At 47.2% G+C, this 22,396-nt stretch overlaps 1 protein-coding gene across 3 annotated transcripts in view; it reads right to left on the bottom strand.

Moving 5' to 3' along the window:
• Positions 1–22,396, bottom strand: part of CC2D1B (coiled-coil and C2 domain containing 1B) — a 710,809-nt gene that overhangs the window by 47,554 nt on the left and 640,859 nt on the right. For all 3 annotated transcript variants that reach the window (XM_078670637.1, XM_078670630.1, XM_078670646.1), the window contains one exon: positions 2,378–2,471. In XM_078670637.1, the coding sequence (XP_078526763.1) occupies positions 2,378–2,471 (94 nt within the window). The remainder of the gene's footprint in view (positions 1–2,377; positions 2,472–22,396) is intronic.

Raw genomic sequence — 22,396 nt, 5'->3', positions numbered from 1 at the left:
TCTTGCTTGCTGTGTAAAAAACCCTGACGCGCGGGAATTCACATGCTATGTCCATTAGCATGAGACTTCTAGTCGGCTCAACAGACTTTTGGTGTCTGGTCATTCGGCGGCTGCCATACTGCAGATCCAAATCCTGGGTAGATTACTTTCTGACCATGTGCCATTGTTGCTGGATTGAGGTGTGGGCGGCGCCAGGCCACGGGTGGGTCCCACTTTGGCAGCTCCACCCGGAGACACTGGTCACACACTGTTCTCAGTGAAACTCTACGCGGTGACTAGCTAGTACTTTGATTCCAATTCCCTGTCCACCTCTTGGAGAGGGCTGGATTAGGACACTTTGAAGCTGGTGAGGCGTGAGGAATGCTTATTCAGAGTTGGTGATGCAAGATGGCACCTTAAGCTGGAGCTGACTGAGGGGGTCCTGACGGATCATGAGCACAAGGTGCCAGTGGAAAGTGAGCATCAGAAGTCCTTGTTGGCAGCCCAGCGGCGGATTGGTAATATCTGGGAACGGTGGGACTGTCTGACCAGGTGCAAGGACCGACAGCTGTTGCATCAAGAAGGTGATAAGTCGAGGTGATTGATGGCATGGCTGCTAAAGGGGGAAAGCCGGCCCCGCTCATACTCTCACAGAGACAGCCGGTGAGTACACAGGCCAGCATTAACTCACTTTTAAAGACCACCTGATCACGGGTACTTGTTGATTGCCCGTTAATCCTCTGCCAGGTCGCAGAGGTTTGGGAACAATCGGTTACGCTGATGCTTCTTAGTTCCCCATATGCCAGGTTGATGCTCCTTCAATGGTTTCCCTGTTTAGAGCAAATACAATCCGTAATGGATCAAACACAGTTTTACGATGGGGGATGCTGCACTGTTGGGGGCTTGTAGCTCAATGGTACCTTCCTCACAATGGAGGAGGTGCTGGAAATCTTTCAATTACAACACGGTCAATTCTTACACTATGCTAAGATTATGCACACAGGTCTGGGTCAATTTCGCAGCAGAACCGGAGGATTCGCGGACGCTGCAGCCCGACTCAAACTCCTTCAGAGGCCTGATCTCCAGCATATACAAAGTCTAGAACGCCGTCTGCAGGGTAGGTGCGATGGGAATTTGTGGCAGGTGGTCGGCCAAACTACTGGAGCCCCTCACAGAAGTTGAGGGGCAGACGGTGCCAGTGGACAGTAAATGTTGGGAGTCCTTGTTGGCAGCGCACAGGTCCAGGAGGATGCCAGCAACGTATGGTTCAAGTTAACCTAATTTTTTCATTTACACCCCACCTATTTTACTCCTCAATGACTGGATAGATTTAACACCACACAATCCCCCGCTTCGCCCGCTATAGGGTGGAGCCAGCAACTTTCCTCCATGTGACTTAGGTTTGCGCTAAACTGCAAAACTACTGGGACAGGATATTGCACGAACTGCGGGAGATCACCACAAGTTGAAGAAATTGTACATTTTCAAAATTGTATAGTTTTAACATTTTGTCTAGTGAGAGAAATGACACGTTTCTGAATATTACTGAAGATGTAATATTTTTTAAATGCTGAGGTGTATGGAGTTGACTACTTTGGTAAACTGAAGAGCATGGAGTTTTCAGGATTGTCACAAAGAGCTCAGAAGGCAAAAAGTCAGGAAGGCAGTATAATCAAAACCGGCTTGGGGAGCTAAAAGCATGACCCAATGATACAACACGAACAGCCATTTACTACTGAATGGGAGCAAGATATTTGCCTTTCCCAAGTAATGGAGGAAACTACAAGCTACACCACCATAAGTTGCAGCTGACCAAAAAAGAAATGATAGTTTCAGATATTGAGAATTGAGACTACAAGCTGGTGTGCTGTCGGATTGCACCATTTGGGGACATCCTTTTTTTTCCTCAGACCAGTGCAGCATGTGAACTCTTGTAGCATTAAAGAGAGAGTGAATAAAAAACAGCAGGAACATCTAATTCCACTCTTACTTTCGGAGAGGACTGGATGACAGACCCAATATATAGCTTAAAGCTTATAGCGCATTTATAACTTCAAGCAAGGTAAGTCAGTGAGGTATGAGCTGCAGACAATTTTGCCTTTTCAATGAAGATAATGAATGCAGTGGTTAGGTGCCTTTTAGAACTTCCTCTTTTTCAATACAGATAATGAGCAAACTGGTTATGTGCCTTTATAGCCTTCTTCTTTCCCCCCTCCCCTCGTTCCTCTGCCTATATCTAGATTAACTCTGATGCTCTATGTGGACATTGCCTTTCTTGCAATTTGGGAAGGCTGGAGACACAACTGAAATTTACAAAATTAAATTACTGTGGAAAGGTTTTATCATACAGTTGCAATTTTTTTTATTAAGAAACAAATATCACTAAGAAATTATGCACCTCAATTATTTCTCTGATTTCGCATTCAGATTCAAGTCTGTCCAGTTTTAACTGTGCTGTTCCAACCAATTTGTCACTTCTGAAGAAAAAAGACCTATGAGGAAGAAATAAATAAATGTTACTTTGTGAGCAATGAGCAAGACCTGAATTTCAATCAACTGGTTGAACAAAGAATTGTCGTCATGTACACTGATGTATTAATGGCATGGAGGTATGAATCGTATTGCTATTGTGTTTGGAGGAACAGTGCTGTAGAGGCAGTCGTGCTGCAGTGATAAAAGAACAGATACATACAGACTAAGCTTCTATCATTTTGTTGGAAGGATTATTCATCTGCAGTCCGAAGACAGATCACATACATTCAACAATGAATAACCAAGCCGAAAATGCATCCATAAACAGCAAATACAGGAAACATAATGATAATTTAGAGTAAACTCTCGATCTTTTTATAATTCAATTTATTGAAGATTTCTCCAAAGATTTTCGTGGGAGGCACACAAAAAATATACTAAAACCAGACTTTGCAGATAATGGAGGGAATAAGATTCATGATCTGATGATACTGTGCACAAATAAGTCTTAAAAAAGGATAAAGTTACCTTGCAATATATCTTAAAAGCATTACATACATGTATAAAACTACAAATCATCAATTTAAAAATGCATTCGAGAATTAAAACAAGTAAAAATGTCATTGGTACATACAATAAGTTAGTTAAGAATGAATTAAATTGAAATAGACAGTCTTTTAGAGCGAATCAACCATGCCAATTAAAAACAATTTGAGACACCACAGACTATAGGGGGGGAAGTATCAGTTAATAAAATGCGTAACGCCACCATGTGCTGGCGTGTCCCTAATAGTCTGCAGAGAGGTTTAAGCCAACACCTCCTTGGTCGAGAATAATCGGGGCACTCAAAGAGGATATGTGCCACCATCTCGGGCCTTGTGGAACAAAGGGCACAAAAAGGCGAAAACTGGACAGGCATTTTCCATCTTGAAAGGAGATCCCCTATCGGAAGAGTGCCTACTCTAAACTTAAAGTAAAGAGCCCTGTCAGTTGGCATGGTAATCAAATCCAAATAGGGTTCGTAGGCCACCACGTCCTTAATTCTTAGAAAAGCTGCGGTGGAATTGCAGTGACGGGAGTTACCTATAAGCTGCGAGGAGACCCATTCCCAATACACTTTTTTCAGGATAGCCTTGGGTGGAGAAGATTTTGTAGCCCAAGAAGCCCCCAAACCCAGTTCCCCCAAGAGGTTTTTGATATCCCTTAACCACTTAATCTTGTACCAGCCCCCCATTCCCATCACCTCAGACAGCCCATCGGCATATGATTTCAGTTCTGGGACCCTCCACAAACGGGCCCATAAAAGCAGTGGCCGGAGGCGAGCCTGATCCTTGATCGATTTACAGCCCACGTCCTAAAGCACCGGAACTGTGGGGGTGCTCAAGGGGAGAGCCAGTAGGTCTTTCAAGAATTTGTTCTCCGACTTGGATAGAGCCTCCAAGTTACAAAGACCCCATAGCTCCGCCCTGTATAACGCTGCAGTGACTCCTCTTGCTTTGTAAATGTCAATTGCGGGTGCCACGGACTGTTTAGATGAGGCGCGATACTCCATTAGCAGCGCGCCCCCCACCCTTTTATGGCTGAGAACCATCTTGTTAATATGGGGTGTCCAGCTCATAGCATCGCTCATGCATATTCCCAAATAGTCAAACTCAGAGACTTTCTCGAGGGAGACAGAGTTCAAAACTGGAGCACGTCCTAGTTTCCGTGGTGGGTGCATGATCAGGTATTTTGTCTTGTCTACATTGATCACCAAACCCCTTGCCGAACAAAATTCCTGGAAACGGTTCAGAAGCTTCTGGAGACCCTGGGGAGTCTTGGCAATGAGGAGGGTGTCGTCTGCAAACAGTAGGGTAGGGATCCGTACGCCCCCCAGGGAGGGTGCATCTGCTGGTTCTTGTAGCAGGTGCTCTACCACACCATTTACGTTTAAGTTACCTTTGTGTCAACTTCCTTACTTTTGGTCCGTGCGTTGTACCCCATTATCAAACTATGTGTTTACTTGACACCGTGTGTTAGATCTGGGAATTGCTCTTATAGGTGTTAATAGATTTGCACACCAGAACAAGTTTGTCCTATGTGCATCATACCAGCCTAGGGGCATGACCTTACTAGCTGCCCTTATTAAACAAGCATTGGCAACATCAATAAGCCTTGCCTATGAAACTTATTGGCTTTGCAGATGATCGTTTGTTTCCCCTGTATGCACTCCATATGTGTGCAGATACATGGTGGCCATACTTGAATGAATTTTCTTATGCTTTAAGAAAATCCATTCGAAATGGTGAGGATAGGTGTGCCTATCTGAGTTCTTTAAAAGGATTTTCATAAACCATAACCAAAATTAATTCGAATATTGCTGCCGTGGAGCATAAGAAAGTTCATTAAAAGATGCAGGCTACACAAGTGCACACATCTTCACACACAGGTGGCCATCTTGGAGTGGTTAAAAACAATTAAAATGGCAGAAGGCACTGTGAGAGTGAAGGGGCTAGAGGAGCAGGAGGGTGCTTTGGGGGTCATTTTTTTTTAAAGAGGGAGAAGAGGAGCAGGGAGAGAGAGAGGAAATAAAACAGTCTCTCTAATTAAATTCTAGATTGGACAAATTCAGCACCATCTACTCAAAACAAGGCAAGACTGAAGTTCTCCCTGGGCAGTACAAAAACAAGGATATGGGGGGAAGCCACTGAACCAAGAAAAGGGACGTGAGAAAGAAAGCCACCACATCATGTATAAGGGACTGACCCAAAGTCCACTCTACTCTATGTACTGTATTTTTCACAAAAGATCTTCTACAAGATCTATTGTAGTCGATACCTAAAAAGGAGCCTATCAGTGTAAACTGCCTGGTTAATGAATTTGTTCATGGGTCGACTAAAGGATGTTGAAAATGAGAAAGAACCTGCATAGTAAGCGAAAGCAAGTCACTGTGAAGGTAACTTTAACCTACTCTTACATCCTAGATATTTATCATTCTCAACCTAGGGGAGGTTTTTATAATAAATGAGAATGAGAAAGAGAAAAGAATGGCTACATCCGTCAACTTTTGCCCAGCAAACAGGATGCTGAGAACATCCAGTCCAAGATTTGCATTGCGTCAGGAAAAATCCTTGATAGTTTGTGGAGTGTAGAGCTCTGATATATGCTGTGATAGCTATATGCCTCAAAAATGCTAATGATACACCACCAGCCCATTGAACAGCATCCTCACACCGAATGGAGGATGTTCTCTTTGCAAAGTATACAATAGTTATCCATCCAGAAAAGGTGACCTTAGCAACTACTCAATAAGGATCATTGCTCCTAAAGGTCACAAAAAAGCTATTGTGATAAGTGCAGATCTGTGGTCCACTTAAGCTAGAAGCGAAAGAGTGGTTGCCTTCTAGATTATGCAAAATCTCGCTAAGGAAATTTCTAAAATGTGTAAAGAGTAGGCAGAACAATCTCTTTGCTTACATGAAATTCTGAAAGTAATTTTGCTACAAAACCGGGGCAAGTTCAGATCTCGTGAGGCAAAGTCACAACGAGAATATTTTTTATGTTCAATCTACATAGCTCTCTGACACTCAAAGGCATAGAAGCACAAACCATTAAACATTTTGTCTCAGTTTTTACTGATGACATGCTCATAAATATCAGACACCTGGCAACAACGGTGGTCAGTACTAGATAGATCTGGCAGACTGTCAAGGCCAAAGAGCAAATGGGATACATTGGCACTTCACTGGGCTCACTATGCTCAGTTATGGGCAGCAGTTTACCTACCATGCCATGTAAAACTTAAATGTAAACCACTTAGACGAAAGGTATGATCTTAATCTGGCAAGAATGGTAGCCAATCTCCATAAGTCGCAGTGTAATGGGGAGGCCACATATCACTGCGGATGATGACTGCTCTGCCCCACAGCCTTTATCTATGACCGAGCTGGATGCAACTGTCAACATCAGGTGGGTGGGAAGTGATGCGGTGTTAAGTTAAACAGGCTGAAACGGAAGCACAAAGAGGGTAGTAGGCAGGCACCGGGTACAGTATCTAATGGCGCAACTGAAGTTTATTGTAGGCTGGTTTTTAAATAAACTTGAGAGCTGACATGATGCTGCTGTAAGGGGCGGCACAGAATGCTATCCTAGTAGAACAACAGCTCAACCCAGTACAGAGGGAGTCAGATGAGCCGTAACGGATCAGAATGGAATTTCAGTGGAGGCAAACAATGCCACTTTATGACCTAGAAAGCCACACGTGAGCATTGGTCAACTTTGGAAATGTCTTGAAAGACATGGATATGTGAGGTTGAAAACTGGGGTATGGAGAGTTGGTCAATGGACAAAGGCTTTTATATCCATAAAGTCAAAACGCATGCCTCTCATATCAATACTAAACCAAGGGATATTTTTCATTACATGTTGAGACAGTGGGTACAAGGTTCTTTCACATCACTATTGTTTTAGAAGCTGAAATCAGATATAGTAGGCCTGGTTTCAAGCCGCAACAAGTAATGCTAGTTGGCATAAAATAGGAGCCATTAAACAGTAGTTTATGGTGTGTGGGGATGGATATGGTAGGAGTGATTGATAAAATACAACTTAACCCTGGCATCAAGACGCTACACATTCCATGCAAGGAAACAGTATCACACAGAAGAGAGGGAACTAATGGATTTAGACAGATGATGTACTAATAGGCACAGGGTCATCTTCATTCAAGCACATGTAAGAAATAGCAAACTTTCATTAACTGAACAAATGTGAATTGTGCAGTTTCATTCCAGCCACAAGACTTGTACTTCTGGCAGTCATGAAAGTGAAAAGTTGTGACTGACAGAGAAATAATGCCATGTATTAGCCAGGTAATAGGTGGATGATCACTTATTGAAAATGGTACTTCTTCCATTAGTTCAATAATCAGAAAGGTATATGTGGATTTTCTTTAACCAACTGTATTCTGTGTTAAGGTCAAATTATAAGGCTCAAAAATAGCTGTTTCCTTTAGAAGTTGCCAGAGCACATATCTGATCTGAGTGCTTGTAGAGCCAAAATTATTTGTATAATAGCGCTTAACTAAGACTGGCCATGTTGTAACAGATCTACGTCTCCTTTGAGGTGGTCTAAGGCTGAGAATAGTCTGTGATTCAATGAATACACTCTTTTAAGGAGTGTCTGCATGCCATTGTTAATAACTTTAAAAGGCAGGTTTTCTTGATCTATTTGCCTAATTCTTTCTGGTACTTCTTGTTCAGAGTATTTATTCCATTCGTTATAAATGACAGATATTCTTGTCGCACAAGTTACTACTTGTGTAACGATATATCTGTAAGAGACATTAGTTAGTATTAGATTCCTTACCTTAGAATATCCCCAGGCGTCAGACTGGATCCGGAAATTTTTGCGTAGCAGTACCCTTGCGCGTCGGTAGGCGTCGTCTGCGGCTCCGCGTCCGTCGTCGGCGTCGTGATGACATCGTCGGAGTACTTAGACGCCGCCTCCGCGTGCTGACGTCAGTTCTTAGACACAGCTTTTCCGCGCCAGAAACGCAGAGCCATGTTAAAAACCAACACTGGTGCCATTGAAACTAGGGCCCTGAAAGGGGACAACCCTAACCCTAGATATTGGTTCGCAGAACGGGGAGGATGGGTGGGTCGGTAAGAAATCTAATACTAACTAATGTCTCTTACAGATATATCGTTACACAAGTAGTAACTTGTGCATCTGAAAGAGACACGTTAGTATTAGATTCCTTACCTTAGAATAGATACCCCAGCAATACCAACCCCGGTGGTGGGTCTGCGAACCAATAATCACACCAGAAAGTCCCGGAGGACGGAACGGCCAAAGAAGCCATCCCTCCGGACTTGGCTGTCCAGGCAGTAGTGTCTCGCAAACGTGTGCAACGATGCCCACGTAGCTGCCTGACAGATGTCTTGTAAGGGCACTCCTCTGCCCAGGGCAGTGGTAGTCGCCGTGGCTCGGGTAGAATGAGCCCGCAATCCAGCAGGAGGCTCCTTCCTAGCCAAGGAGTAGCATGCCTGGATACACAGGATGATCCACCGAGAGATGGTCCTCTTGTGCACCGCTTTCCCCTTCTTCGCGCCCACGTAACCAACAAAGAGTTGGTCATCCACCCGGAACTGGCGTGTGCGATCCAAGTAGAATGAGAGCGCACGTTTTGGGTCCAGACGGTGGAGCCGCTCTTCCTCTTTAGAGGGATGCGGTGGCGGGAAGAAGGTTGGCAAGGTGATAGACTGCCCGATGTGGAAGGCCGTGACAACCTTGGGCAGGAAAGAAGGTTTGGTACGCAGCACCACTTTGTCCGGATGGACAGAAAGGAAAGGTGGAGTACAAGAAAGGGCCTGGAGCTCACTCACTCTCCTGGCAGAGGTGATGGCAACCAGGAAAGCAGTCTTCAAAGTCAGAAGGCGAAGAGGACAGTTGTGAAGTGACTCAAAGGGAGCGCACATCAGAAATGTAAGAACCAGGTTCAAGTCCCACTGAGGCATCACAAACGGAACAGGAGGAAACGTGTGTGTGATGCCCTTAAGAAATCTATTAACAATAGGGGACTTGAACAAAGAAGGTTGATCAGGCAGCCTGAGAAAGGCTGAAAGGGCAGAAAGGTAGCCCTTGAAAGCGCCCAGAGCAGAGCCCTGCTGGGCAAGAGAAAGAAGGAAGAGAAGGACCTCAGAAAGAGGGGCATTGAGGGGATCCACAGCCTTTGCTGTGCACCATGCCACAAATCTGTTCCACCTGCAGGCGTATACCGACTTTGTGGAGGGACGCCTGGCTGCCAGAATGATGTTACAAACTTCAGGAGGCAAGTCAAATGGCCTCAACTGTCGCCGCTCAATCTCCAAGCATGGAGGTGGAGACTGGACAGGTTCGGGTGGAGGACCGTCCCCTGCTGCTGCGACAGAAGGTCCTGCTGAAGAGGCAGACGAACGGGGGGATCGACTGACATACTGAGTAGCTCTGGATACCAGTACCTTCTTGCCCAGTCCGGAGCCACAAGGATGACTTGGGCTCGGTCGCGCTTGATCTTCTTCAGCACTCTGGGCAGATGTGGTATAGGCGGAAAGGCGTACAGTAGACCGCAGCTCCACTCGCGACGAAAAGTGTCTCCGAGCGAGTGCCGCCTTGGAAATTCCAACGCGCAGAACTGATGACATTGCGCGTTCTCTTCGGTGGCGAATAGATCTAACCAAGGCTCTCCCCATTGCTGAAAGAGGCCTTGCGCCACGTCCGAGTTCAGACGCCATTCGGGATCCATCATGCACCGACGGCTGAGCTCGTCCGCCCTGGCGTTCAGAGAACCTGCCAGGTGTTGAGCCACCAGGGTCAGGCCCTGGCGTTCCAGCCATTGCCAAAGGCGAAGAGCCTCTTGACAAAGGGTCCACGACCCCACCCCGCCTTGTTTGTTGCAGTACCACATGGCGGTGGTGTTGTCCGTGAACACTTTTTTGCTGCCGGTTTGCAGTCAACAGAACTCGGTTCCAGCATTACAAGGTCCAACATTTTTGACTCGGCTACCCGACCCACGTGTATCCTGCCGAAACCTGCAATTCCAAGTATTTCGGCTCGTTCATCACGCACAATTACTAGTGCAGATTTTAAACATTCACCGAAAATGAATACCCTGATGAAATAAATATCACAAGCCAGTCACCATTACCTCGAAGCTCTATTTATAGAAAGAGATTGTCTTGCTGGACCGATAAAAACTCACTTCCTCGCAGCTATCTACGGCCATCGTGCCTTCTTGGCTGCCGACCAATAACTATTAAGTTTTCCCAACAATCTATATATTCGGATTGACTGTACCTCACAGACTGGTAGCCCTAACCAACTAAAACTATCCAGTCCCAGCAGATAATTACTTAGGGACGATTTTTGTCCTGATGAAGACACGCTTGTGTCGAAACGCGTAGAGAAGAAATCGTCTGGCTTTCCCACATTCTTTGGGTCACAGACTAAACTGCTGTTTTATTTTTATTCATATGTCATGAATGTCTGAAAATGTTTTAAATTAATGTATGTTTTATAAATATGTACTGAATCCGCACTTTATCAATCTTTTTATCAATATATTAAATTTAATATCTTTATAATTTTCTAGTGCCCAGATTGTTTTATTTGCACTCATTGCCTTTTTCCAGTTTTGCCTGGGCATGTTTATTTACATAAGTTGTCCGTGAACACCTGCACTACACTCCCCCGGACAGAGGGGAGGAATGCCTTCAGTGCCAGACGAATCGCCCTGAGCTCCAACAGGTTGATGTGGAGCCGGGTCTCCGCCGGAGACCAGAGGCCTCTGATCTCCGCCTCTCCCATGTGGCCTCCCCAGCCCTGGAGGGACGCGTCCGTCACAACTACGTGCTCCGGTTGGGGAAGGGAGAGGCATCTGCCGCTGACCCAATCGCGGTCCGTAAGCCACCACTGCAGCTGTCTCGCAGTGCCCTCCGAGATCAGGACGTGGTCGGATAGGTTGCCCTGATGCTGGGCCCACTGAAACTTCAGGTCCCACTGCAGAGCCCGCATCCGCCACCTGGCGTGATGCACCAGTAGGATGCAGGAGGCCATCAGCCTATGGCCGTGCTATAGGAGGTCTCTCAGTCTATGTGTCTACCGCTCTAAAAATTAATACAGAACAACTTAAATCTCCAGATCCAGCAATCCAGCTAATCAAACTATCAGGACAAAACCCACACGACCATAAAACGATAATTTTGATTAATTATTATATTCAACCTAATCTTCAAGCAAAAAAGATAAAAAACGCTCTGTTATGCAAGGAAATATTACATCTACGAAGTACAGAACCAACATGGAACATTATATTAACTGGAGATTTCAACTCCAACTTGATATACACACCAGAGGAAGACGAGATATTAACCACAGAGAATACGCACTGGAACGTCCCTGAGCAGTCACATGGAGTGACAAGGAGTCGAAAGGACATCTTAGCCATACACCTAGTAACGGAGCTAGAGTACCTAGGTATGAGAGTACTGAACGGCAGGACAGAGGAAGACAGTCCACCGAAAAAAACTTACTATGGTCCTTACAATCATTCAATATTGGACTTTACCATTGTAAGCCTACCATTGATTCCACTATTACTCACCTTCTACATCGAATATACACCAATGAGTGATCACGCCATGCAACACCTTAAACTTAATTTTCTTGCAGAAACACTGCAACCTGTGCACTCCCTAGAGGGCCAACCAGGTACAACTAACCTAAAACGAATATACTGGAATAGCTCCAATAAAGAGAAGTGGATCTCAATAATAGAGGCCACACTGCAAGAATTGGGCAGGACAACAATGGATAAGACACAAGCCTGGTCCCTTTTTTTAGAGAAACTGAAGACAAAAATGAAACCATTCAAAATAACGGTTAATAGAAAGCACCCAACAAAGAAATTGCCGTTGGAGCTACAAGATCTAAGAAGGGTTTTACGCAGAAGTCAAAAAATCCTGCAACTAAAATCAAATGACCGGCGATACTTGGACACCTTCCTTGTTCAAAGAAAGCTATATAAAAAAAGGATCTGGGAACATAAAAAGAAGACGAATGATGAATTCTGGATCAACCTGTTGGCGAGCTCTAAGCTCCAGGACTCAAGCAAATTTTGGAAAATAATAAACCAACTAATAAGACCACAAAACGTACTAACATCGTTCATCCAAGAAAATGAATGGGCAACTTTTTTGTTGGCAAAGTTTAAAGACAATCCAAAGAAGGCTCTTGGGCAGCAATTCCCTCCTGAGGTTCCCCAAAAAAACAGCAACGATGAACAGCACTGTAGCCACTTAACAACATTAGTCCCAAGGAATACTGCATACCTTCAAACCACAGACGGCTGTTACTCGGCTGAAGAGATAATCACCATCATTAGAAAGGGTAAAAGCAACGGAGCGCCGGGCCCGAACGGTATCCCGCAAATGGCATTCAAACACGCACCAGAATTTTGGGGCCCTCCTCTCGAAAAACTTTTCGCAGATGTTCGAACCTGTAATCACATCCCCGAAAGCTGGAAAGGCTCAATTATTACGCCTATATATAAAGGAGGAGACAGAGCTAACCCTCTAAATTACCGTCTAATAACACTCCAGGACATAGAAGCTAAATATTTTGCTTCTCTCCTCCTAAAAGACCTGGTAAATTGGGCAGAAGAAAAAGCACTCATTCCAATTAACCAAACTGGATTCAGACCCGGTATCGGAACAACGTCGAACATATTGTCAATAACCATGATAGCAGAGAAATACCGGCGCATTAAACAGGACTTGAACCTGTGCTTCATTGATCTGCAAGCGGCATTTGACAGTGTGGATCGCAAGATACTATGGGCAAAGCTGAAAGCATGGTCTATACCGGAGAGCATACTTAGGGGACTACTCTGATTCTACTCAGATACCTGGACACAAATCAAGATAGGGGACGGCTCACATCTATCAAGAAAAGTATACACATCAATTGGACTAAAACAGGGATGCGTTTTAGCACCATATCTATTTAATCTATTCATTTCTGATCTTTCGGGTAAATTAAACGATTGCAATGCTCACGCACCGAAACTTGGCAACCTCTTTCTTACTCATATGGCTTACGCTGATGACATTGTGCTTCTGAGTTTAACTAAAGTGGGCCTATCTAGACTATTAGCAGTAATGACAGAATTTCTGGCGATAAACAATCTTGCTCTAAATCTGTCTAAGACAAAAACAATGCTAATAACCAACCGTCGTTCTGCGCATCTTAAGATCATGCTGGAAGGTAAACAGCTGGAACGAGTATCAAATTATAAATACCTAGGATACTATATCGACGACAAACTCACCTTAAATGCCCAAAAAAACTATTTGAAGCAAAGAGCTGGAGCCTTAACGTTTGCGCTAAGTACACTGGCAAAAAAACTGGAAGGCCCCTCATTTAAACCCCTATTGGCAGTGATGGCCACCAAAGTACTTCCTACTTTATCGTATGCTAGTATTGCAATGCAGGGCAAGGACGCAATCATGTTAAATAACCTCATTACTAAAATCTATAAGAAGGTTTTACAACTCCCGAGCTCATCTTCACCAGCGCAGATGCGACTAGAATTTGGTCTAACGAACGAGTTACTGGGAAGACTCTATACATGCATCAGAGTATGGTACCGAATTAAAATGAACTCCACAAACAATACTATAAACAGATTCTTATGGCAGGAACTAGAAAGCCAACAACACTCAGTAGCCAAAAAATATCTGACTGGCGCTCTGGAGCAAACATGTACTGCCAACCTATGGGAAAAAAACTTGCCATTCACTTCCTTTAAACAGACATTAAATAAGGCGGCCAAATTTCACTCGCTGATTACAGACAAAGCAATTTTTTCAAGCCGTTCCCACTCCTGGTCTGTGATTAACAGTTATAAAAAACTCGCCCCTGCTGCGTATCTTGACACAACATATTCGGTTTTTATAAAAAAAAGGCTGATGGCCCTGAGACTCGGAAAATCGCCAACCTTGGCAGACGAACCGTCCTGGATACGTTCAGTCTCACACGCTTGTCGGTTATGTGGCTCTTCAAAAGAGAACTTAATCCATATTATATGCCACTGTAAGTTTCTGAACCAGGAGCGCACGTACTTTTTAAAGAACTTTTTCAGGATTAAAAGACTACGTACCTGCAGGGCTGCTATTATTGGTGCTCTGGACCCAACAGCCCCTATAATCAACTGCAAGCTGATAAAGTTCCTGATAGCCTTTGAAAAGCGCTTGAAAGCAATATGAACTTTTAAAATAATAAGGTTTTTTATATCATTAATTGTCTTACTAACATGTTGCTTGATAAAAAGCTATATTCTTTTTAAATCTTGTGCTTAAAATTGTATTTTGATGAATTTTACTGTTCTCTCTTATTGCAAAAGACAATTTTCACTAGCCCGTTTGTTATGGTTTTAATTAACTAAACAATAAAGTTTTTACTTACTTACTTACTGCTGGGCCCACTGAAACTTCAGGTCCCACTGCAGAGCCCGCATCCGCCACCTGGCGTGATGCACCAGTAGGATGCAGGAGGCCATCAGCCCCAGAAGCCACAGCGTCAACCTGACCGAAACCCGGGATAACGGCTGAAAGATGGGAATCAGAGCCTGAATATCCCGGACCCGCTGTTCGGGCGGATAAACCCGAAACCGCGCCGAGTCCAGAACCGCTCCGATGAAGAGGAGCTTCTGAGAGGGGCACAGGTGTGACTTCGGCACATTGATGGAGAACCCCAGCTGGTGCAGGAGGTCTGCCGTCATCTGGAGGTGGCTGACGACTGTCCGGGGTGAGCCCGCCTTCAACAACCAGTCGTCGAGGTAGGGGAAGACTGAAACCCCTAACCTGCGCAGATGAGCTGCGACCACCGCCATCACCTTTGTGAACACCCGTGGGGCGCTGGTAAGGCCGAAGGGGAGCACGGTAAACTGAAAGTGCTTGTGGCCAACCATGAACCGCAGGTAGCGCCGGTGGGCAGGCAGGACGGGGATATGAAAGTAAGCGTCCTGCAAGTCGAACGCTACCATCCAGTCTCCTGGGTCCAGGGCAGCCAGGACCTGAGCCAGTGTCAGCATCTTGAACTTCTCCTTCCGGAGGAAGCCGTTGACGTTCCTTAGGTCCAAGATAGGGCGTAGGCCCCCTTTGCCCTTCTTGGGTACCAGAAAGTAGTGGGAGTAGCAACCACACCCTACTTCTGGCCCAGGAACGCGCTTGATGGCCCCCTTGGCCAAGAGGGCCGTAACTTCCTCCTGCAGAAGTCGCAAATGATCCCCCGATACACAGTAGTTCTGCGGTGGCATGGCTGGAGGAGTCGCCTCGAAGGGGAGGGAGTAGCCCCTTCGGACGATTTGCAGCACCCACCTGTCCGATGTGACAGTGCGCCAGTGGAGGTGGTGATGGCGAACCCTGCCCCCCACTGGCGTCACATGGGCCTGAAAGCACGGACTAGGAGGGTTTTGAGGCGGATGCTGCGGGAGAAGGTGTGGACTGACCTCGCCGCTGCCCCCGACCGCCCAGACGGCGGTTCCCACGGCCGCCACTGCGTTGGGTATTGCCCTGCGGAGCGTGGCTGGCGGCGCGTGAGGGCGCACCCCTTCCGTGGCCATGAAAGGAGTGAAAGGCAGCCGATTGCTGGCGCTGGCCCGAGAGGCCCAAGGACTTGGCCGCGGCCCTGGAGTCCTTAAAGCGCTCAAGCGCATGGTCTGCCTTGTCGCCAAAGAGGCGACGGCCATCGAACGGCATGTCCATGAGTGTGTTCTGGACATCAGCCGGAAGTTGGCGGACCTCAGCCAGGCGTGGCGTCTGACCGCCACCGTCATTGCAATCGCTCTACCCAGCGAGTCGGTGGTATCCAGCCCACACCTGATGGAATACTTGGCTGCATCCCAGCCCTCCACAAGGGCTTGGCCGAGTTTGGCCCGTACCTCCAACGGACACTCTGGCAGCACCTCCGCGACCTTATCCCACACAGAGTGGGTGTAACGTCCCAAGAGGCAGGCGGTGTTGGAAGACCGCAGGCCCAGACTAAGTGATGAGAAGATCTTCTTCCCATACTGGTCATACCTCTTGGATTCCCTGTCCGGCGGGGCCGACGGGAATGCGGTCTGGGAATTGGAGGCCGGGATGACCAGGCTCTCGGGGGTAGGGTGGGAGGACAGGAAACATGGGTCGCCCGGGGCTGGGCGGTGGCGTCTGGCCACGTTCCTATCTACGGGCGAACCCGTAGCGGGCTTGGACCAAGTGCCCAGAAGAACGTCGGTCAAGGCCTCATTAAAGGGCAGCAGAGGCTCGGCCGAGCTCGACTGCGGTCTAAGGACCTCAGTGAGGAGGTTAGTCCTCACGGCCGCGACGGGGAGCTCAAGGCCCAAGGCCTTGGCAGCCCTCATCAGCACCACACTATATGTTGCCCCCTCCTCCAAAGCCACGGTAGGAGGGGAGACAAAACCAGTGTCTGGAGAGGTGTCCAGGCCACTGGCCTCCCCAAGGTCTCCTGTCCAGTCCTCATGAGACTGACACTCCCTGGTCAGAGGGTCCTCAGACCCCTCCCAGTCCTCTTCATCACCCATCTCCTGAAACTCAGGGTTTTCAACCAATGGGGCCTGTTCATAGAAGTGAAACTCTCCAAACGACGTCTGGAGCAGCGCCTATCAGGGCCGTCCCGGCGCCGGAACAGGAACAAAGGTGGAACCGGGGATGGCGCCGCCCGAGGACGGCGCCGGAGGCGACACCTGAGGGTCTGACGCCGGGGAGGTCGTAAGGTCCACCGGCGACGAAACAGATCCCGAAGGAGGTCCAGCGGCGTCGGGCCCGAAGGCGCCGGCGGCGCTGGAACAACTGAACCCCTCGGCGCCGGGCCCTCGGCGCCGGCGGCGTCGGGATAACGGGAACCTGCGGCGCCGGGCCCGAAGGCGTCGGCGGCGCCGGGGCCGAAGCACCCGACGGCGTCGGGGCAGAACCCCCCGACCCGCTAGGGGTCCCAGACGGGTCGGCTGGGCCCGAAGGCGCCGCGGAGCCCGTCGGAGGAGAGAGTTTCCTCATGGCCTTGAGGAAGCGCTCGATCTCCTCCGGCGTCGCGTTGAGCCCAGGGACCGTAGGGTATGGGGCGGGACGCGGCGCCTGCGACTCAGTCGGAGCCGCGTGGGTGGTGTCACCCGAACCCCCGGCCGCATCGCCCGAGCGTCGGGGGGAGTCCGAGAAGCGATGACGCCGCTTGGACTTCTTGTGCCGCTTACCTGACGACGACTTCGACCCGGAGGAGTGCGGCCTACCCTCGGAACTGTGGTGGCTCCGAGCCCGCGACCTGTCCCTCGACCTGCCATGGGAACGGGACCTCTCGCGGCGCGGGACCGACTGCCGGAGTTCGAGCCGCCTGCGGGACCGCTCCCGTCTGGCTTTCGAAGAGAGGGCCCAGCAGTCGGAGCAGGCCTTGTCGTCGTGGTCGACGCCGAGACAAGATAAACACACGTGGTGAGGATCCGTGACCGACATCAGGCGGTCGCAATCATCGCAGTGCTTAAAGCCGGGCATCCCTACGGCACCGTCGGAGTCGAAAGACTTCGAGAACAATCAAAAGTGATCAAAAAGTTAGTCAAAAAATGACTAGGGTTACTGCTTTTTCCAGATCTGCGCTTGCTGGCGCGGAAAAAAGAACTGACGTCAGCACGCGGAGGCGGTGTCTAAGTACTCCGACGACGTCATCACGGCGCCTACGACGCCGACGACGGACGCGGAGCCGCAGACGACGCCTACCGACGCGCAAGGGTACTGCTACGCAAAAATTTCCGGATCCAGTCTGACGCCTGGGGATATTCTAAGGTAAGGAATCTAATACTAACGTGTCTCTTTCAGATATTATAAATCGTTTATTTCTAGTGAAATGTGGTCTCAGTGGAAAGTCAGCAACATCCATGTTTGCTTTGATTGAGGATATTCTTTTACAACCAAAAGTTTTGAATGTACGAAACAGCATTGGCATAGTTTTCCCACACTGTATGCCGTAACTACTACAAGTTTTTGTGTGCTCTATCATGGATCAGGGCGGTTAGCTCTAGGGCCAGGGGTGTTGAACAGAAACCGACATATGCAGGTTTTTGGATCATTAGGTAATATGGTGGTAACTGAGTGGAATTAAATGTTCCATTCTGGATCTTTTCATATACGTCAGAGTCAGAAATGTTCATTTGTGATTGCCAAGTATTAAACAGTCAAATTAACTTTTGGTATAGGTTTTTTTTAATACTCGATTTTATTGCCTCATCGCCGCCACCGATGACATCAAGTCCCTGCTGGACAACGGAGAAACGGTGGTCCTCATCCTCCTGGACCTGTCAGCCGCCTTCGACACGGTTTGTCACCACACACTACAAATACACCTCCACAACGCTGGGATCCAAGAGAAGGCCCTGGACTGGACCACCTCCTTCATCTCCGGCAGAACACAGAGCGTACGCCTTCCCCCCTTCCGCTCAGAAGCCACCGAGATCATCTGCGGCGTACCCCAGGGCTCATCCCTCAGCCCAACCCTGTTTAACATCTACATGGCACCGCTCGCCCACGTCGCCCGTCGGCACGACCTCAACTTCCTCTCCTATGCCGATGACACCCAGCTGATACTCTCCCTCACCAAGGACCCCCACACCACCAAAACCAACCTTCACGAAGGAATGAAGGCTGTTGCTGAATGGATGAGCAACAGCCGACTGAAGCTGAACTCGGACAAGACAGAGGTCCTCATCCTCGGATCCAACCCTTCGGCCTGGGACGACTCCTGGTGGGCGACCGCACTGGGAACCACTCCAACACCCACCGACCACGCTTGCAACCTAGGGGTCATCCTCGACTCCACCCTCTCCATGACTAAACAGGTCAACGACGTCTCCTCCTCCTGCTTCAACACCCTCTGCATGCTCCGTAGCATGTAGAAGTGGATCCCCACTGAAACAAGAAGAACAGTCACCCAGGCCCTTGTCAGCAGCAGGTTGGACTATGGAAACGCCCTCTGCGCAGGAGCCTCGGACAAACTCCTGAGACGGCTCCAACGCATCCAGAACGCCTCTGCACACCTGATCCTCGACATCCCTCGCCGCAGCCACATCACACCCCACCTGAGAGACCTGCATTGGCTCCCAGTCAACAAGAGGATAACCTTCAAGCTCCTCACCCACGCACATAAGGCACTCCACAACACCGGACCAAGGTACCACAACAGACGACTCAGCTTCTACACTCCCACCCACCAGCTCCGCCGACCTCGCCCTCGCTACAGTCCCCTGCTTCCGAAGAGCGACCTCAGGCGGCAGATCGTTCTCCCACGTCGCCGCCAAGACCTGGAACACCCTCTCCATCCACCTACGGCAGACCCAAGACCTGCTGACCTTCAGAAAACTCCTCAAGACCTGGCTTTTCGAGCAGTAGTAGCATTCCCCACCCCAGCGCCTTGAGACCCTCACGGGTGAGTAGTGCGCTTTACAAATTATATAATTGATTGATTGAATGGGTATTAACAAGGTGAAAAGCCATCAGACACGATAGATCATGACAATTATTTTCCACACAGCTTGGCGTATACAGTTTAGGCACACCAAGTGACGCACTCCCCAGGCCTTTTAAAGTGTCCATATGTCAAAGATCCCAAATTCAGAATTAGACCAATATTTTGTTTTGTCTATTAACCCAGCAGGCCCAGCCATTTGCTGCATACTCTTTGGTGTTTAGTTGGACACCCCTGAGCTTCATACATCAGTTGTTCTTGGGCGGCACACCAGTCCAGTCCTTTGCACCACTGAAAAATTGTGGGTGGGATGGGGTTTTTCCACTTAGTCGCAATGTCTCTCTTGACCACCATGGTTGGTATAGGTTTTTTAAAGTCTTTCATAGTATCAAATCCTAGATAAGGGAACCCCTTGAAGGATTTGTTCACAAAAATCTTTTCTTTAGTTATAATGCAGACCTGAAATAAGCGCCTCTTGGCCCCAAAATATTTGTCTCATCAATATTATGTTTCCAATACGCAAAGCCTGGGATGGCCAGTTTCTGACTAAATTCATATGAATAGATCAGCTTTTTAGTGCTGGTTAGACTTTACTGAAGGCGTTGTGGACTTTGCGACAATAGAAAACTGAGGGATGTGACCTACCGTCACTTTGGAAGTAAGGAAATTTCTTTAACAAATTTGGGTGACTAATATGAGGTGGAACTTCACAATGTGCTTGTTTTGAGTAACTCTATATTTCCCTTGGATAACTAGTTCTATGCATGTAAGAATGTGCAAAGTGATAATAACAATTCCTTTTTTTTTTGTTAATTGACAAATTCAAATAACGATCTTTATTGTTAAAAGTGGCATATGCCTGTAAGCCAAGCAACTTTTGTTTTACAGACTGTGTATCCCAGTCAACTAAAATAGTACCAGGAATTATTACATTGTTCATTAAAACTTTCAAAACATAATGATTTCGCAACGTCTCAGTAGATCCTATTATTTGCTAGGGATAGAGGAATCCCAGATGAGAACATCGTATAGAGTGCCCGCCCCCCTCGCCCCCCAACTCTTCTAGGCAATTTATTTAATGCTCTGTGGACTCCATATATATTACGGTATACACTAAGTCCTGAACTAAGTACCCTAGCGGTGAAAGCTTGTTTAATCATGCGGTTAGCAAGCTCAACTAACCCGCTAGACACGGCTCTAAACAGGTTGATGAACTGTAGGCAAACTCAGCTTTGGAGGCGAAAGCAGGAACCTTATCCGAGTTAAATGAATGTACGGCTCCCATCGCCGCTACCGGGCACTGCAAATCCTTTTATGACCACTGAAACATGCATATTTCTCTGTGGCGACATGCAGAGGAATAGAGAACATGAATCTATAGCTACCAACATATATTTATATTGGTTAACAGAATTTATTGGGCTGATATGGCCCAAATAAATTACCCAGGATGGGATGTTAAAAACTGTAAGGGGAGTTGGCAGGGGTCTCTAAACAGTAGATGGTTTGATCTGTTTACTAATATCACATTTTCTGACATAGTCTGTAGTCTGTTCATACAAACAAGGCCACCAGCAGCGTTGCTGTAGAACTGCTACTGTTTCATTAACTCCAGGATGGGAAGATGCCAATCTCTCATGCGATTCCCTGATTAAATCTAATCTGGATAGCTTGTTAGGAATTATCCTATCTCCCACTACCAGTATGGTAAAAATAGGAGTGTGGTTTAAATTAAGGGAGTAGGAATATTTAGGAGGAGCCTGCGAGAGGCGTTCTACCTTGTTTGGTGGCATCAATGGATGTTAAAGTAGCTGCGCTGATCTTTGTTTGAAATGTGCTTAAGGGGGCTACTCTGACAGTCTGAATTGCAGCTTTGGCAGGAAAGTCAGCCGCACAGTTCCAATTTGCATTATATCCATCACGCTGATAGCAAAGTGTGTCTCACAAGGACCAATGGAAGCTTAACTCGTAAGACAGCTATCCATCCCCAGACATGTTTATTCTTAACAGATTTTCCCTTTGAATTCTTAAATCCATTCAAATGCCAATGGTACAAATCAACATTAGACCTCGCACATAAAAGGATGAATCTGACATGGAGTGTGGGAACTGATGGATTAGCCTTTTGTAATGCAAGCAACAAGGCATGAAGTTCTGCATATTGCACAGTGCTGCCGCCTAAGATCTTAGCGTGGGTGTGCTGCGGACAGAATTCACCACCTTTTACTACACTTTGCACTGCTGCACAGGCAGTGGAGTGCTTATATTTTGCTCCTACCGCTGGTTGAGCAGAGCCATCTGTGTAGAATGCACTCCGATATGACTCAATGGGTAAGACCTTTGTAGTTGAAGTTACATTTTTTTCATATTGGAGAAAAGCCTGTGTACGAAGAGTGGGGTCAAACTGAAATTTTACATCCACTGCACTTAAAAAAGAGGCCCACTGCATCCACCTCGGATGTAGGGTGCGCGCATTAAGAATGCTTGCCTTGGTGGCTGCCTCTCATGCTGGTAAGAAAGAAACCGAACTCATTTGTTTTCCCTGTGCCAAAGGGCGCTCCTTCAAGATAGCTGTTTACACAGCTTCAAGGATTTTTTTCAATGAAAACAAAATGTGCTTCAGTCGGACAATACAAGTGAGACTTGTATGCTATGGGAACAGTCTGTATCCGTTCCGGAACTGCTGGTCCCACTGCGAAAGCAGGTCTAGAATTCATGGTAAGTAGTACAAACTTAGGATATCTGGTTTTAGGTTTAAACCTATAATAACTGATAAAACCCCACCATAAGGAAAATAGCCATCACTGGTGTAAACATATAAACACTGAAAAAACACCTTTACAACCACAAACTAAGTGCCATTGAAAGAAAGGAAAAGATGAGTGAAAGAGTCATTTTTATTTTTTCCTGAAGGGCCCAATAC

Source organism: Lissotriton helveticus, chromosome 1_2, assembly GCF_964261635.1.
Source record: "Lissotriton helveticus chromosome 1_2, aLisHel1.1, whole genome shotgun sequence".
Taxonomy (NCBI): domain Eukaryota; kingdom Metazoa; phylum Chordata; class Amphibia; order Caudata; family Salamandridae; genus Lissotriton; species Lissotriton helveticus.
This window is presented reverse-complemented; position numbering and strand designations above follow the sequence as displayed.